The 17,631-nt window shown below is 39.5% G+C and overlaps 1 protein-coding gene across 2 annotated transcripts; it reads left to right on the top strand.

Annotated features, from left to right (window-relative positions):
- The first annotated feature begins 223 nt into the window (after positions 1-223).
- On the top strand, positions 224-4,584 carry gemin7 (gem (nuclear organelle) associated protein 7). Of its 2 annotated transcripts, none has more exons than XM_008299514.1 (2): positions 224-309; positions 3,449-4,584. In XM_008299514.1, the coding sequence occupies exon 2, from the start codon at positions 3,470-3,472 to the stop codon at positions 3,854-3,856; it is 387 nt and encodes a 128-aa protein (XP_008297736.1). In that variant the 5' UTR covers positions 224-309; positions 3,449-3,469; the 3' UTR covers positions 3,857-4,584. The 2 variants fall into 2 exon arrangements, with proteins under 2 accessions (XP_008297736.1, XP_008297735.1); XM_008299513.1 differs by having other exon boundaries at positions 234-305.
- Positions 4,585-17,631: the final 13,047 nt, after the last annotated feature.

A 17,631-nucleotide genomic window follows, 5' to 3' on the forward strand; every position in this document is an offset into this window, starting at 1 on the left:
TAAAGAGGAAGTGGTGATGTAATATTTACATTTGAGTGCTATAATGCATTTAAATAAATGAAGCAAAGCCTAGCATTAAACTGTGAAATATTATTTGGACAAAACTTTTAGATAGTATGTAAGAATTGTTTTTTGTTGAAGTTTTTACCCGTGAATCTACTGTGTTTTTCCCTCTTCGGGTCACTAGGCGGCGGTAATGCCCCTGCAACCTGCTTTGTCAATTAAATCCAACGAAGAAGAAGACGAACAACATGGCGGCTCTTGGTTGCTGCTGCTAACAGGCTGCTAACAGGAGGGACCTGTCAGTAAGTACGTTAATACTCCAGAGGACGTTAAGTTAAATGTTTGTACGTCTTTGGTTACGCTGTCGCGTTGTTTTGTGCCACTAACGGGAGGAAGAAAAACCGTATTATGCGGTTACATTGTGTTCAAACGGCACCGAGTTATCGTAGCAATAGCAACAACATCAAGTTTTTGGTGAAAGTAGCCAACTTTGAAACAAAAGTGAACGACTTTCCCTGTTCAACAACTATATTGGCTTTGTTGTGCTACATAGCGAGACTTTCGGTGTGCGAGCTGGCTGGATAAAACCTGAAACTCCAACCAGAGATAACGGGTACCACCTTTCTCATCAGCTTTCTTTGCTAACCAAAAGAAAGAGGATGTTTGATGCGTCATTTGACTCTCTTGTCCACACCAACGTGGACCGATATTTGAGTCAAAGGGAACAGGTTGTTATAATGGAGAACTGGAAATTGATTACGGTGTTTAAGCGCTGCTGATGACAAAAGAAGGGTAGAAAACAATTAGTCATCAACCTTAATGTAGTGACTCAGAACACCAGGTTCTTTATGCTCTGACAGCTGCACATTAGAGCTGTTCATCTTGAAATATCATTTATTTAAACATAATTCTCATCACGTACATTTAAATCTGACACTGCACCACGTGGGAATCACTTCAGGTTTTGGCCTACAGTGGAATGAATGTAAATGATTGAAAGTCCTCTGTGATACATACAACCAGATGAAAGGCTTTTCTAATTCCTGCTCCATTAGCTGCAACAGTATTCATGGACTTCCGGACCAAGCATATTTGTGCATTTTCTGCATCACCAGTTGAATGCGTGTAGGTTGGCAACACAATGTGTAGATACAGTTTGTGTTACTGTCACTGCACAGCGTCATTCACTGTTATTTGTAGCATACAGCTCAACAGGTTTGAAGATGTGGCATGTATCTCAGCTGAGAATCTGTGTTGCTCGTGGAAAATCATCAACAGGTGGCACCTCTTACCGCTGAGCTAAATCTCAAGAACAGATCCTCCGAGGTGTGCAGCATCAGTTGCCATGGTGAGCCAGCCAGGTTAGACGAGGGCCACCTTTGTGACATTGGAAACTCTGGTTTTAGGCTCAGTGTGCATTTTTGGTACATACACATGTTTAAGATTAATTCAGGTTAGCTTTAATTCATTTCGATTTTATTTGTATAGCGCATATTTACAACAACAAGTCATCTCACAGCGCTTAACAAAGGCAGAAACACCCAACAATCCAAAACATTTGGATTCCCTATAAGCTTCAGCAGTCCGCAACAGTGGGAAGGAACCAAAAACCCACGTGGGGGAGAAAAACCTCTGACAGAACCAGGCTCAGGGATTCTATCTGCCTCGACGGGTTGGGTGGGTGTGGGATGAATTATACAATTTAGTGTACAGTTAAAGAAGTTATTGGAGGTTATTGTCCTTTCGTTCCTCCATTTTAAATGGACCAATGAAATATTCCATGCTGTTGTTGGTGGGGGCAGCAGGATACAGAAGGTGAGGCCAGCGGCTGCAGTTCAGGAGTTCCAGATCCAGAGACATCCACAGAGAGAACAGGCGCAGGAGAACCTCAGGGGGAGTCACAGAGTTAGTCATATGTAATGGTGATATACAACTATATAAACATATACATACATACATACATATATATATATATATATATATATGAAGAGGAGAGGAGAGGAGCCCAGGGCACCATGGTAGTCCCCAGGCAGTCTAAAGCTATAGCAGCATAGCAATTAGGTTATTTCATTAATAAAATGGAACCCTGAGAAGCTTTTTGTAACTTACCCTCCATGCATTTTGGATTATAGGCACAAAATGTAAATAATAAAAATATCTAATGTCAAGAACTGCAAGTTTTCTAATACACCACTGCATTAAAAAAGGTGAATTTTGTATGTTTTGTATCAACAAATATTGCAGTAAAGCACAGTTAAGGCCTGCATCTGATCATTGTTTTCACCTCAATATCTGTCAGCTAATTTTCATACTTATTATTTAGCAAGACAGAAATATTCAAATGAATACTTTAAATTAAATTTAGTCAGCTAAATGTGTTAACTTAACCATATTTTTTTTTAATTTAATCTGCTAATTTGTTAAAGTATATAACATTGTAGGTTCTCACCCTTAATTTTCTAATTATTCAGGCACATTTGCATAATTATTAATATTTTAGGGAGTTAATCTTAATGTTTAATTTACTGAGGTGAATTTACTTAAAAAAAATAATACTGTTCACCTTAATTTTAAACTTAAATTTGCTATGCAAAGCTTATTTTTCTACTGAAAACCACTTTTCACTCATTGGCTTTAATGTGATGTACGAGTGACTTGACTTGACTGTTAAGGTTTAATTGCTTTGTTTTGTTACTTAATTTTTTTCATTGTTAATTAATTTGGCAATTTGCATGTTTGAGTTATAGCCTGTTGGCTTTAACTTAATTGTTGGATGTTTTTGTGGGTGTCCTGTTTTTGCATTTTTTTTAAATCAAATATCGATCACATGTTACGGAAATCTGACACCTGTAAATTTACTACACATGTCAAGTTATGTAATATATAAACATATAAAACAGAGACAACCAGTTAATCTGCATTTTTGAGAAACAGCAAGTCTTACGTTTTTCATATTCCGTAATCCAAAAAGACAATTTCTAAAGTGTATTCACCCGATTTTCAACGTTTTCCTCCTCCTGGTTCTTCCCAGGTCCAGCACTTACGTCAGTTTGTACACATACAATTATTTACAATGTTTACAAGGAAAAGCTCAGATGTAAACATATTTTAACGGTTACCTCCCTGAAAGACGTATCATCAAATTATAGAGAGGTAGCTAATTTTTGGAAGATGTTATTACAGGAGACAACATCTTAGTCATGTTAACGTAATGCAGATGTGCTTAATAAGTCACCTTTTGGGAGCATCGTCTCAGTGTGTCGGCAACTTTTTTATCTTGAGACTTATTTTTTTTTCTAGTGCCACATTAATCTTTGAAACTGCTGAATCAGTTCAGTGTATTTCCAGTTTGTATTTTAAACTTCCGTATCTGTGTAAATTCACCTCAATATTGTGGGTTTTTATGACGCCAGTTTCCCTTTGTGACTTTGTTTTGTTCTCGCAGGTATTTGCGTAAAGATTCAACATGGCGACGCCGGTGTCTGTGCTCCGCCTGCCCAAAGGACCCGACCCCAACAGCCGCGGGTTTGATCCCAAGTCGCCCCGCTTCATCGCTCTCTGCCGCACCTCCATTTCTTCTTCGGCTGCGTCAGAGGCAGACCCCGAGCAGCTGCAGAGAGAGCAGCATGCGCGATCTGTGCTGAGAGAGAACTTCCTAAGATGTCTGCTCTCCATGTCCAACAAGAAAGTTCAGTTTCACATGCACGAAAAGGTGAAGGTGGAGGCCACGTTTGGAGCGTCGGACATTGACGTGCTGAACTTTCAGGTGTCAGACCTGCATACGCCCATCGGCGTGCAAAAAGAGGCACTGATCAGGTGTCAGGATGTGATTTCAGTCACTTTTGATGTTTGAACACTTTGGAATATTTACACAGAAGATGACATTTGGGCACCTGGGGGTCTTGTTTGTTGGTGAAAATGAGCTCTACTTCTGCACTGTGAGGTCGTTTAAGTTCTGCTGAATGATGTTGTACGTCGCTGTTGTCAGACCAGTTTGTGTAGTTTATTCAGTTACACTAACATGTGGGACACTGATGAGCAGTACCACTCCGTCAGCACAAGAGGGAGTCCTGTACTTTTGTTTCAAGAGAGATGTTAAAAGCTGATGTGAATGCTTGTTAAAGGTTGTGCCTGGAATGGATGATGAGAGTCGCATTTGAAACAGTGTTGACCAAACTGTAGATAATATGATTGTATTTTCCTGATGTTGGTCCCAAGAGTGCTTTCAGAATATGTTTCCCCACATTTAAGAAATAACTGAGCATGTACAGGCATTTGGGATATATTTCTTTCAGCTGCAGCACTCTAAGTTCAAGAAGCTGAAGAACTTGTTGATAATGCAGCTTCTAATACCAGCAAATGGAGCAGTCAAAGCAAATTTCTAGTTTTGTATCCTAGTTTTTCTGATGTCTTCCTTTTCTGCTCTACACCACGAGCCTTTTTGTAGATCATTAATATTGCTGTGTTCTTTTAGGAGATGCGAGAAGAGGTTATTCCTGTACTGGTGGCTGAGTTGTGAAGTTATATTTTGCCTTGTGTATTCTTTAACTGAGACAAATGAAATATTGCAACTTCAAAGTCCTTTTGAGTTCGCTTCCTTTGTATTTGAGTGTCCATTTTGTATTCTGTTTTGAAAAATGACTGTCACAGATAGGGCTGTTTTTGGAAATAACAGCATGTGAAGAAAAGGTAAATACACATGAAATACTGAACGCCATCACTTCATCAAAACAACATTGTATTTCATAATTATCTTAAAAGCACACAACTACAAAAGCATTTTATTTTCGCAGCAGAGTTTCTCAATGATTGAGAGCCCTGACAGTAGACACAACCAGGGCGAAGTTGACCTGTTTTACAAGTTACAAAACAAGTACATAAATGTAATCTCTGTCTACGCGTGCACCCTCACGCCAGAGATACAGTGTTGAGCATTAGTCAGCGTCATCTTATCTGTCTGTGTTCATTGTGGGCCAGTGCCAATATTTCACCTTAAAGCCTTCATTGGCTGATCACGACGAAGTGATTGTGCATCCCTAACAAGAGCTCTTTTGGTAGTCACTTAAATCGATTTTTAAGCAGATCTGCTCTTTTTAAACCATTTATGTATCAAACTAAGCTCTTCTGTAGTGTTGACTGATTATAGAGCGATTCATTAAGAAAATTATCTGCAGGGTCATTATGTAAACAAACAATAGGTGCAGCCCTATTTGCTATTACAGCGTTAAATAAAAACTATTTGTATGGCACACTCTGAAAACAGTCACACATTTAAGACAACAGCTGTTGTGATTGTACATGTTACGAATTAAAACCCTACAAAAAGCATATAAAGTACTACACAGTATTAGAAATGTTATCGAAGGTCTTGCTGCTCAACAGAGATGGATTGATTGATCTATTTTCTAGTTTCCTTCCTTTTCTATTTCAGCAAACTAAATATCTTTGAGTTGTCGACACATTGAGACATTTGAAGACGTTACAGTGACTGACTTTCTTCACTATTTTGACATTTTGTAGACCAAACAACTAATCTATTACTTTAGCGAACAATTGAAACGGACATTCATTGATAGTTGCAGCCCTCATGTTTAATGAGCTAACTGTAACGCTTAAAGTCCCTGCATAAACATTAAACCTGTTGTTAACCTTTTGTTCAGTGTTTCTGTTATAGATCCTAAAAAGAGGGATTTTGAGTTTTCTTTTAATGTTGTAAGGTGTAAATGAGACACATATGGCAGGAGTAAGGCCAAATTCTTGGAGGCTGTCAAAGAAAAATGAGCAGCTGTGATGAATTGACGTGGAGGCTGATTTGAAGCTACCTTTGTAGGTTTTCTGTACTGCAGCTGACGATGACCTCTGATCTGCCTGCAGGTGGACGGGAGCTAAAATCAAAGTTTGCTGATGTGATCTTTAAAGTGATACAAACTATTGCAGCAGTGCTCGACTCACATCCCCTGAGTAAAGCCTAAGACAGTTACACATTGAGGCTTATTTTGCTTTTTCAAACATTTGTTGTGTCTTTAAACTGTCGTCAAGGGCAGGTTTGTGTTGTTTACTAGTGGAGTACTCCATTGAAAATTCATCTAAAAGTACTTTAATGATCAACAAATGGCGGTCACGAGGTAGAACGTTTACACAGTATCATCATTAGTGGTTGTTTAGTGTCTGTATTTACATCCGTTTAGTCTATTTTGCACATCATTTTGCCTCTGTGAGTGTTTTTACATCTCTTTGCGGTATTACGTCTCTTTCTGATCAGATTTTTTGTAGTTTGCTTTTGTCTTTGTAGTTGTTTTGCCTCACATAGTGGTCATTTGGCATCTTTTTGTGACGGTTTTATATCTTTGCGTAGTTGTTTTGTGTCTCTTCACAGCATTTGATTGACTTTTCAACAAGTAATCTTGTCAAGTCCCTTCAAGTAGTCGAGGTTCAGGCCTCCCGCGCCTGCGCCCATGAAGTCCCATTCAGTAACTGAATGCAGAGCTTCAGCAAGTGAAGCGGTTAATACTGAATGAAAACTGAAGTAAATCAAAACATTTATGAAGCGGGACATCGACTTAAATCAAGTATATTGAGGTTTAGATGGATCGTTTTTCCTGGATGTTTCAGTAGCAGCCAACAGTGGGGACCACATACGAAGGCAGCGAAGGCATTAGTTATTTAAATCCGTGGTCGTAAATACAATACAGAAGAGCGAGATTCATCATTGTTTAGCACCAGCCTCATGCGGAGGAGGAGGAGGAGGGTGAAGGAGGGAAGGGGGGGGCATCAATACTATTTAATCTTCCTAAAAGGTGTATTTTGCGAGTTCCCAATAAGTCATTTTATTTGAGTGCCATTAGGCGGTCGTGCTGTGCCTGTGTCTCTTTTTGTACCTGAATTATCTGACCACTCACTGGAGACAGTCATCAGTGAGGCAGTGACTCATCCCTCCCCCTCTCTCTCTCTCTCTCTCTCTCTCTCTCCCTCCCTCTGTGTCTCTCCCCCTCCCTCCCTCCCTAATCCAAAATATGACTTAAACCTCGCATGACGTCATCGGGCCCGTGTGATTCAATCAGGAAGCCCTCAAGGACAAACAATGTTAATTTCATAAGCACAGGCATGCTGTTCTATGACCAGAAGCCCTCAACTCCCTCAGTTCTCACTCTCACCTCTGTGATGACTGTCCCTAATGACTGGAGCACGCATCGCACATAAACATATGCATTTTCATTTTCTGCCACTTTACGCTTCACCTAAGTTACTTTGCAGACACACACATACGGTGAAATAAAATCTGATGACTTGTTAATATCACACTGCCAAACAGTACATAAAGCAGTTAGTATTAGCTCCTGGTGTTGACAGCTCTTCTTGTTACTGTCTTATAAAATATGTGAAGTTAAGCATTGGCAGTGGTTCGTTTCCTCTAAATGGTTGTTTTTAAATACATTTTGCTGATAGTATTTCTATACTTTTGCTTGAATATAATCTTCAGTGTATGACTTTTACTTGTAACAGTATTTTTACGTCGTGGCATTGATGGTTTTAAGTGAAGGATTTATTCCACCACTGAAAATATAGTTGAAAAATAGCTTGTGGTCTCAGCACGTAGCATAAAAATTGCACAAGACGTTTAATGACAACATACATTCACACAAAACTGGCAGAGAACAGTCCCACAACGTTGACTAACATTTGCTAAAAGTTGTGATAATGTTTTGAAGAAAAAATTTCAATGTACGGTTTCAATGTTCCTATAAGGTTGGATGTTGTCTAAGACGTTATGTTTCAGCTGTAACATTGAGAGGACGGTTTGAGGACGCTGTCAGGTTTACGCATCTAGTTACATGATAACAAACGAAGAACGTTCTCATTACCACGTTCAAAAAATGTTTCAAGGATGTTGTTAATACCTGAGTGACGGAATGTTTCTTTATAAACATTCCCGCAATGTCATGTGTTAAACAAAGTAGAACATTTTGCCTGTAGCATTCTGAGGATTATAGAACGTTCTTCATAAAACATTTTCACAATGTCGCACAACAACAAACAAAGAAAAATGTCAACATTGCATTCGATAATCTGACAACATAAAAACAGCTTCAGGTGATCTATGGACAGGATGAAACATTACAGGTGAATAAATAATGTGGATAAATAAAAGTGGAATTTGTGAAGATAGGATGTACAGAAACACTATCATTATATTTACATAATAAAATAAATTACAATGTTGCACATGGGCATTAAATATTGTACATGAATTGATTGGGTTCGATATATTGCATATGAGTCCAGTATTTTAAAGACATGTGGTTAACGGGTATCAAAAACATTTTAGCAATGTTACTACAAGAGACACTTAGAAGGTTTTTCAAGAACATTCTCCAACTCTAGAATAACATTCTTGGAACAAAACAAAGCAAAAAACTTCCTGCTGAAAACATTTTCTTAATGTTAGAGCATATTGTTTTAACAATGTTATCACCAAACATCGTTAGAATGTTTTTATAGATTGTGAAAGTGCTTTTAAGAACATTTTTCTGTGAACAACTTCCTGCTGAAAACATCCCTACGACATTGCACAGTAATATTCTAAGAATGTTTTAGGAACACAACTCTTCCATCAAATCACCAGCATGACTTGTAAAGGTTGTGAAAGAAAGAAAGAAAGAAAGAAAGAAAGAAAGAAAGAAAGAAAGAAAGAAAGAAAGAAAGAAAGAAAGAAAGACCATCATCAGAAAGGTGTTTATTCAACATGTGCTGCCAGATCAGCTTCCATGCTCCTTGGCATTGATAGCTCTATATTTTTCCAAAATATATTCCCTCATTTTGTGTTTCGGTGATTGAAAATCTCCCATATTTGCTCAGCTGGGATGAGCTGAGGTACCTGCGAGGGCCAAAGCATCTGATTCACATAATTTTCACATCCATTCAACAAATTCAGAGACCCCTCGAGCCTTATCGTCATCCTAGAAGAGACCACTCCCATCAAGATAGAAATGTTTCATCATAGGATAAAGACAATCACTCAGAACAACTTTGTATTGATTTGTAGTGACTCTTGCCTCTAAGGGGACAAACGGACTCAAACCTTGCCAGCAAAATCACCTCTACAGCGTAACGGAGCCACCGGATCACCTCACTGTAGGGGTCAAGGTTCCAGGTTTTTCCTTTAATATGTCACCCGCCTGTATGTTCTTTATGTGTAATTCATATTTATGGTGGCATCTCAGACTTTTTATTATCATTTTCGAACTTCAGTGGCTGCTCTTAGCAGCTTTAGTTTTGTTTAAATCGTACAAGTTTTCATACGTCATGACCGTGTTCAAAAATGAAACCAGATTCTCCTGGTTCACAATTCTGTTGAAACCAGAAGTTTACATAAATTGTATAAAAAGCCACATAATCTTTTTTCCCCTCACTATCTGACACTGAATCAGACTAAATTTTTCCTGTTTTAGCTCAGAGAGGATTACCAAAATTATTTCTATTTGTTAAACGTCAGAATAATGAGAGGTAGAACTTTTTAAAATAATATTTATTACTTTCTTTAAATTCAGAAGTTTGCACACACTAACATTACTGTGCCTTCAAACTATTTGGGAAAGCCCAGATGATGATGCAACTGTATATGTGCTTATTAACTACAAAATCATTTACCTTAATGCAAATGAAAACAATAGAAAGTTCATCCTCTTTTTTTGTTTTTCTGTATTTAACAGCCGACCACAAAATCTATAAACACAAGTTAATGTAATCAACAAATTTTACTTCCTAAATATGCTCGTCATTGTAGCGTTGAGTTTGTGCAGCTCCATAGAAACATGCTGTCGAATGCTCCCCTAAAAGCTGCTCATCATTTTTTTTTCCTAGAACAATCAATGAAGTGACAGTGTTCTAGAAGTTGCTGTTATTGATGAGCACTCTTTGTTGTTTCTGTCCCCAGAAATCTGTGGAGCATTTTAGCATCTTTGAGCTTATTCTTTCAGTTTTCCAGTTCTCAACGGCAGTGTTTTGGTTCCTTTATCGGCACAAAGTTTGCTAATGAGTTGGTTATATCCACCTTTTTTTTTTTACACATCAGGGTTGTGTGTCTGCCCAGCCCAAGTGTCCATGAAAATCACTTTATGAATATTTAATATCAATCAGATCCAGCTTCTACAGGGGAATAGCTTTGTCAGGTGTACGCTTTGTATTTTCAGCAAAATGGAGGTGACCACCACTGCCAGAAATGTAATACTACTGACAATTTTTATGGTAGATACTGTAAATGAAAAAAGACTGCAATTTGTCGAGGATGTTTTATTTGCTGACTCACAACATCGAAGAAAAATTACGGGACTAATATATGAACAGGTTACTGAGAATATATGACTTTAAAAGGCAATTTTCCGTAATGGTTTCTTCTGAAGCGCTCGAGTTAGATTCATGCTTCCTAATTTGCAGCAGTGCACGGGGACACACTGTCTCAATGTTATCTTCTCTCGCTGTTTGTCTTTCCTGAAAGTCTGCTTCTCCCTGATTTCAGTAGAAAAACATTCCTGCCTCTCAGTCTGCATGTGTGTTTGCAGTGTGCTGGTGTTTCAGTGCGTCAGCCGCGATGGTTCGACGAATCTGCCCCGTATAAGACACACCGGCCAACAGGAAGCACATTCCGCTGCTTCCTGTTTGTGGTCCTCTCTCACTTCCTGGCAAGTGTCTGATAACTCGCAAAAACCACTTCATCACCCCTTTAGCTCCAAACTGCTGCCAGCAGACAAAAATAATTGGGCAGTGACCTCACGAGCGGGTATTTTTAGGAGAGGAGGCGATGATTCACTTGATAACATGCATTCGAACCAGCGTCAGCTCTGGTATCAGGCTGATCGGACGTCTGTTAACACACAAGGTGACAATGATTAACAAACTTTCCTCTTTGTTGTGGCATCGAGACCACAGGAGGGCTGAATGACTTCATGAACAGGAGTAGATAGATGGGGTATTCACACAGGCAGCTGATGAGTCAATGAAGCTGCCTGTCGTTCCTCTGTGCTGACTCACTGGTATTCAGTCTCTTTTTCACTACTTGTTTAAACATTTTTGTAGACCTTGTCTCATTCTACTTATCTCCAATTGTCTTCTGTTTGCTGGGTTTTCTTTTTTCACTTTTAGCGGCATATCTTTCGAAAAGAAGTATAAAAATCCCAACAAATATTGCACAGATAGCTGATAAAGTTTGTGCAGACATCCCCAGAACATGAGGAGCAGATGACAATGCAGGTTGTCCACTAATCGCAAAGGGTTGGCGGTTCAGTCTCCTGGGTTTTCCTGTCCACATGCACATCTTGCAAGGCACTGAATTTGCTCCTGATGGCAAAACAGCTTCTTGCACGTCAGCTCCACCACAATCATTGAGTGTGAGTGTGTTTGGATGGATGAACGAGGGGCAAATATTGAGCTCTGTAAGCTGCTCTACATAATTAGCCCATTTACTATTCCCTTATTTTCCCAGTAGTGCCACCAACAGGTCAAATTTTAAGTCATCCTGTAAAACATGTCTCACGATTGGTGTTGACAGAAATTTGGTTTAGAATACGGCTGCACAATAAATCGTTAAAGCATCCACGTTGCAATGCGGTCAACAATCCCTTCGCAATCTGCAGGTACACAGCAAGAGAAACACAAGAGAAACACTGCAAATGAGGATTTTGTTGCAAAGCAATAAAAAATAAATCAACATCAGTTTTATGGAACTGTTTCAGGTACAGAAAGGATGACATTGACCAAAAGCAGGCACTTTGTCGGAAGTGTCTTGCAAAATAGAAAACACAACTGAATAATCTGACTGTTTAAATCAGCGACACAAAGCTGCGTATGACAAGTGCATAGCTGAAATGTGAATTATACCCAAAGCAAGAAAAAAGTTTGGATGCCTTTGCCAGTTTTTACAACATATGAGAAATGTTCTAAACTGCTTTTTTTCAATTATTTATTTTTACTTTTATTTTCAAAGCTCCTCTACAATATCACTCCAGTCATTCTAGAATAATTAAAACTTTTCAAGTACAGTTATTCATTTTGTCTGGTGATAATTTCTGTATTTTTCCGTCCTACAATGTTGCAGAAAAACAAAATTACTTTTTTTTTCCTCCAATATCATACAACCTTAGTGTAGACATCCATCGGCCCTTGTTGCAGTTTCCCACTGATTTTCGTCAAAGTTTGTCCAATGCTTTGCTTTATGACCATTCATTAGCTGCAGCAGTATGTGAAATTGATGCTATTGTGACTGATGCTAGCATTTGACTAAGAACATGTTGCATGTTTCAAGGCTCCGATATCACTCTCTGTTCGCTATGTGGTACTTATCTTATTTGTGTGTCCACACTCTGTCACGTAAGCAGTATTTAATGCCTGCAGTATTTAGTTTCCCCCAGTGGAACAATAAAATGTAATGATGATTATGAACATTACAGTTATCACGTGATATTACAGCTGGCAGTGATGACACCACAGGGTCACGGTTTGTAAATGTCTGAAACATCCGTGAGGTGCTTTTTATACAAAAATATGAACTATTAAGTGTGTATTTTATGGGGTAGCGACTGAAAGAGGAAGTGTTTTTGGAGCTTTAGTCCTTGTTATCATTGCGATCAGAAGTCCCTGTACAGTACAGCCACTGATGAATACATTCTTCCAGGTACAGCTGGTGATATTTACTGTTAAGTGCTCGCTGGACATGTTGTCAAAGCAGCCAGACAAGCAGACACGAAAGGAATGGCTGAGTCACATTCAGTCCCCAGGTTTGTTTGAGTTGCCACCGGGGGGGAATGTTGGAGGAGCTCCAGCGATTGTGAAGTCCGGGCGCTGTGTGGCAGCCTCACTTCCCCAACTCAAGTGGCCAGCGAGATAAAGAGGCCAGCAGTGGAGGATGCCAGCTGGAGCCTGCTGAGCAGCAGCCTGGGCCCCAAACACAAACAAACCCTCCGGCTATGAAACATTTTGTTTTATTTGTGTTTAGGGTGAATATAATATGGACACAACAGCATATTCAGGTGTTTTGCATGAAGCTGCCAATCGTTAGATAACATAAGATTGGGTTCCTTTCTCAAATACTAAGACCCTGTGAAGTTACTTAACCCACGTTACAACAAAAAATGTCAAAGATAGGTGGACATGGGAACTGCATACACGATCAAGATGTTTCCACAGCATCGAATCGAAAGTGAGCCACTCATATACAATTCAAGGGCAGACAGGAAGACATATGAGGAGGTGGGAGGAGAAAGGAAGCTCTAATTAGAGTGAGATTAAAGTTATCTTCATTTATCTATAAGTCAGTAGACTCCGTCGTGGTCCACTCCCTTTCCCTAAGGAGTAAACACAGGAAGATGCTGCTAATTACTGTCTGTGATGCAGAAGACTGACTGATGTCAGCGCTGATTGGACAGATTCCCAGGCTCATCCTGACCAATCAGAGGTGGCGATGCTGACTGGTTTGTGAATATTACTTTGTGAATATTGAGATTTTGTGTTTTACTCATGCAAATGTCAGACACCCGATGGACTGCAATGAAACTATGTGCAGACATCACGATTCCCGGAGGATGTGTTGCACTGATTTTGAAGGTCCTCTGACATTTTCTCAATTGCCACAATTAGGTTCATGTTTGTGGTTTTTGGCAAAATATGTGAGCGACAGTGGGATATATTTTCTTTACTTTCAGAACCCAAGCAGTTTCTGTTTTTTTGTGTTTTTTTGTGTTTTTTTTTTTTGCTCCAGTCACATGTTTACTCACTGTGGGCTCATTTTTTACTGCGACATAAAGTCGAGAAATATGCTGTTTTTGAATCATGCTGCATCTATTTTGTTGTTTTAGAATTTATTTTTTTGTTTGTTTTTTTGCTGTATGTATACACAGACTGCAGTCAACCTGAAACACTTCCAAAGTCTCTTTTTGGTAACCCAAAGAAGCACAGAAATATTAATTTTGCTTTATAGGATCTAGTGCAAAAAGTTTATTTATGGAGAATTTAAAAATGATACATTAATGATAACATTAATTAATTATGATCATATATTCTGATTTAAATTTAGTTACATTTAGACTTGGTTGATTTCCCTGAACTGTACATGATACATTTAAGAACCGTGGAAAAACCCACCCATTCTGTCACCTTTTATAGTTTCAGGCTCCTTATAAGGATTTATAATGATCACAAACACACACACACACACACACACACACACACATTCATGTCCTCTCCAGGATAAACTGTAATAGCTTTGGTAATCTCCTGATTTTTCATCTAGAACACAGCATCATCATGTCAACATTTTTTTTTTGTCCAATTAGGTTTATGAGCTGCAAAACTAACTAATGACATTCAAATCAGCTTTAGCTCCACTTTGTGTGTGGTTTTAACTGTCTAATGTGAGCATGGGGGCTGCAAGGTGGCTCGGTGGTTAGCACTGTCACCTCACAGCTAGAAGATCCCTGGTTCGCGTCCCGATTAGAACTGCTGGGATCTTTCTGCATGTGCTCCCCGTGCAGCGTGGGTTCTCTCTGGGTTCTCCGGCTTCCTCCCACAGTCCAAAAACATGTTGAGGTTAATTGGTGATTCTAAGTTGTCTGTAGGTGTGAATGTGAGTGTACTTGGTTGTCTGTCTCTAAGTGTAGCCCTGTGATGGACTGGTGACCTGTCCAGGGTGTCCCCTGCCTTCACCCTGATTCAGTTGGGATAGACACCAACCCGCCGCAACCCTAGTGAGGAATAAGTGGTGTATAGATAATGGATGGATGGATGTGAGCATGGTAACATTTGTAGATGGCGAACCTGGTCAATATTGCAACTGTCAGACATCAATATATTACCACCATCATGCGTTTCATGTTGACATCAGACTAAATCAACCTCAGGGTTTCAACTTTGTTCTACAGCACCTTGAAAATACCTTATTAGAATTTATTATGTTTACATAGATATATATTTACACAGTCTGCACTCTAAAAAGCATTTGAAGGAACCTAGTCCTCTCATTTACTTAGGTGCATGTTTGCAAGATTTTTAAAAAATACATATATATATTGAATTTAGACCTTTTAGGTTGTAAAAATGTTTTTCATGGGTGGATTTGACAGAATAATGTTATTACTTGCATCAACTCAATATTATGTGTGATTTAAATTCAAATTTCTGTGTCAGTTCATAAGCTGGCTTTAGTTGTGCTACTTTTTTTTTTTTAAAACCCAAACATTATATCTTAAATCAACTACCTTTCCTTGATTAGGTTGTTCTCATTAAAGCCCACTTCATCTGCTGAATGACCAGACAGTCGTTCTTGAAAGAGTCACTTCCTGCTGAACTTCTCAAACATGATTCAAACCGCAGGCTACACAGAAACTGGTCAGCCAGTGCCTGATGTTGAAGCAGTTTCCATTTCACTGCAACAATCATTTAATTAGACAAAAATAGGAAGTGCTCCTGCATCATTTGAGAAGCGGTTTCCCGTTGGAGCTGACTGCAGGAACAGACCGATTCTGACTTCAGCTATGTGTGCCCACTCTCAAAAGGGATCATATTTTTATTATCAGCATCTTATGAGGGGAAAAAATAGGGTAGTGCCACAGTCAGCAGAAATTCCTATAGAAATATGTGTCTGTGACCTTACATGACTACGTTGCTGCTGAAGATGTGTGCTTGTGGTTGTTTGTGCGGGAGGCTGGATGATGGTGCTTGTAGAGCGGAAGCTTCTCTGGCAGAGGGGGCGGCTGTCTGGTATATTCAGGGGGAAGATCACATACTTGTTAAAGTTCATCTTCCTGTAGTCCTTAGCCGAGCCCGTGGGGCTGTCAAGTACTGTACTTAACAGGAATTTTGTGGTGCTTCGAACAATTATTCTACATACAAACACAGAAGGCACTAATAAATCACAGTCTATTCCTCCGGATTAAAATGACAGTATATCATGTATTTAAAACTCTAAAGAGTATGCAGAAAATAATACATTGATTTAAAACCTGTGTATTTATTTGTCATCATATATTCTAATGATTAGCTGTAATTTTTCTCTCGATAAACACATTCTATTACTTAGGAATTTGCACCCATTTGAGTATTATTACTGCAAAGTACTCTTACTTTAGTAAATGATGTGAGTACTTTGAACACTCTGCCTCCTCCATTCAATTTCTATCTCCTTCCGCTCTTCCATCCCTGCAGATCACCTGTTTCCCTACTCGGCTTTTAATACAACTCAGCCCACTCAACCGAAACAGCTTAAAACACTTTAACTGAGTCATTTCACCTTCTCCAGCTTCCCTCCTTCTTGTTTTCTATCTTCATCAAAACAGCATTTCTACGGCGGGCTCAGAGGCTGAACTAATTGCTTATAATTTCACTTAGACACGCACTCACGTCCAACCTAACCTCTCGCTCCTTCCAGACGGCAATCTCAATATCTGCCTAACTTGTTTCCTCCCTTCCTCTTGTTCTTTTTTTTTTTCTTCCCCCCCAAGAGACATGATTTACTTGTGTCAGGGACAAGGACATCTGCCTATTAGCAAGTGCCACTGACGTAGGCATCGCCATCCCCTCCTCCTTATTATCCCCCTTTCCTCATCCGCCTTCTTCTCCCGCTCCTCCTCCTCCTGCCTTACTCAAATTGGGGTCACCAACCTTCATCATGCAGGCTGGTGAATCATCAGTGGGACTCTCACCGCACGGGGAGGAGGGACTCTGCCCGTCCACGATACTTCCGTCCTCCTTCCCAAATTACCAGGGTAACCCGACATTGTCTGCTCTCTACTGTCACACCACTCCATCGCACAAAGAGAGGAATAAAGAAATCGAGGGAGAGGTGGAATATGAATGAGGGACGGGCTGGTTGTGAAAGATACAGCGATGCCTACAAAGTAACATCAAAGCTCAACACCCTTTTCTTGCTTCATCAAACAGCCATTGTAGTTTTATAATATAGTCGTGTTGTTCCATCAATGCAAAAACGGGGGAAAGAAATGTAGCTTATGCCTCGCCATTACCTCACTCTTTTTTTTAATATGCATGGCTACGTTTTATCATGTTCATCCACTGAGAGTAAGATTAAAGGGTTGGTTCACCTATATTTCACAATAGTAGATTTCCTCTCTTACCTCCAGTATCACCTTAGGATTACTAAGAACACATCAGACAGGTCTGCTGCTGTACTATGCTAAGGGCGGCTGTGGCTCAGGTGGTAGAGCGGGTTGTCCTCCAATCACAAGGTTGGCAGTTCGATCATCTCCCTCTCCACAGTCGAAGTGTCCTTGGGCAAGACACTGAACCCGAAGTTGCTGCCAATGGCATGAATGTATGTGAATGAGAAACATTGTAAAGCACTTTGGATAAAAGCGCTATATAAGTGACCATTTACCATTTACTATGCTATAACGATATACGCAAGTGAGCCAAAATGCAAGCCAAAGCATAGGATGTTATAAGAGTCAATGTGTCAGCTGTGTGAAAAATGACAAGATGTAAATGCCTGACTTACTTTAACTCACAAAAATATGCCACAACAATCTGCTGCTTATCAAAGAGCTCATGCTAAAACCTGTCCCCAGTCAAAAGCAGCTACAATGGTCAAGAAAGCATCAATGGCAGCGACGTCTTCCACTATGT

This window comes from Stegastes partitus, unplaced genomic scaffold (genome assembly GCF_000690725.1).
Source record: "Stegastes partitus isolate 25-593 unplaced genomic scaffold, Stegastes_partitus-1.0.2 Scaffold1427, whole genome shotgun sequence".
NCBI classification, from domain to species: Eukaryota; Metazoa; Chordata; class Actinopteri; family Pomacentridae; genus Stegastes; species Stegastes partitus.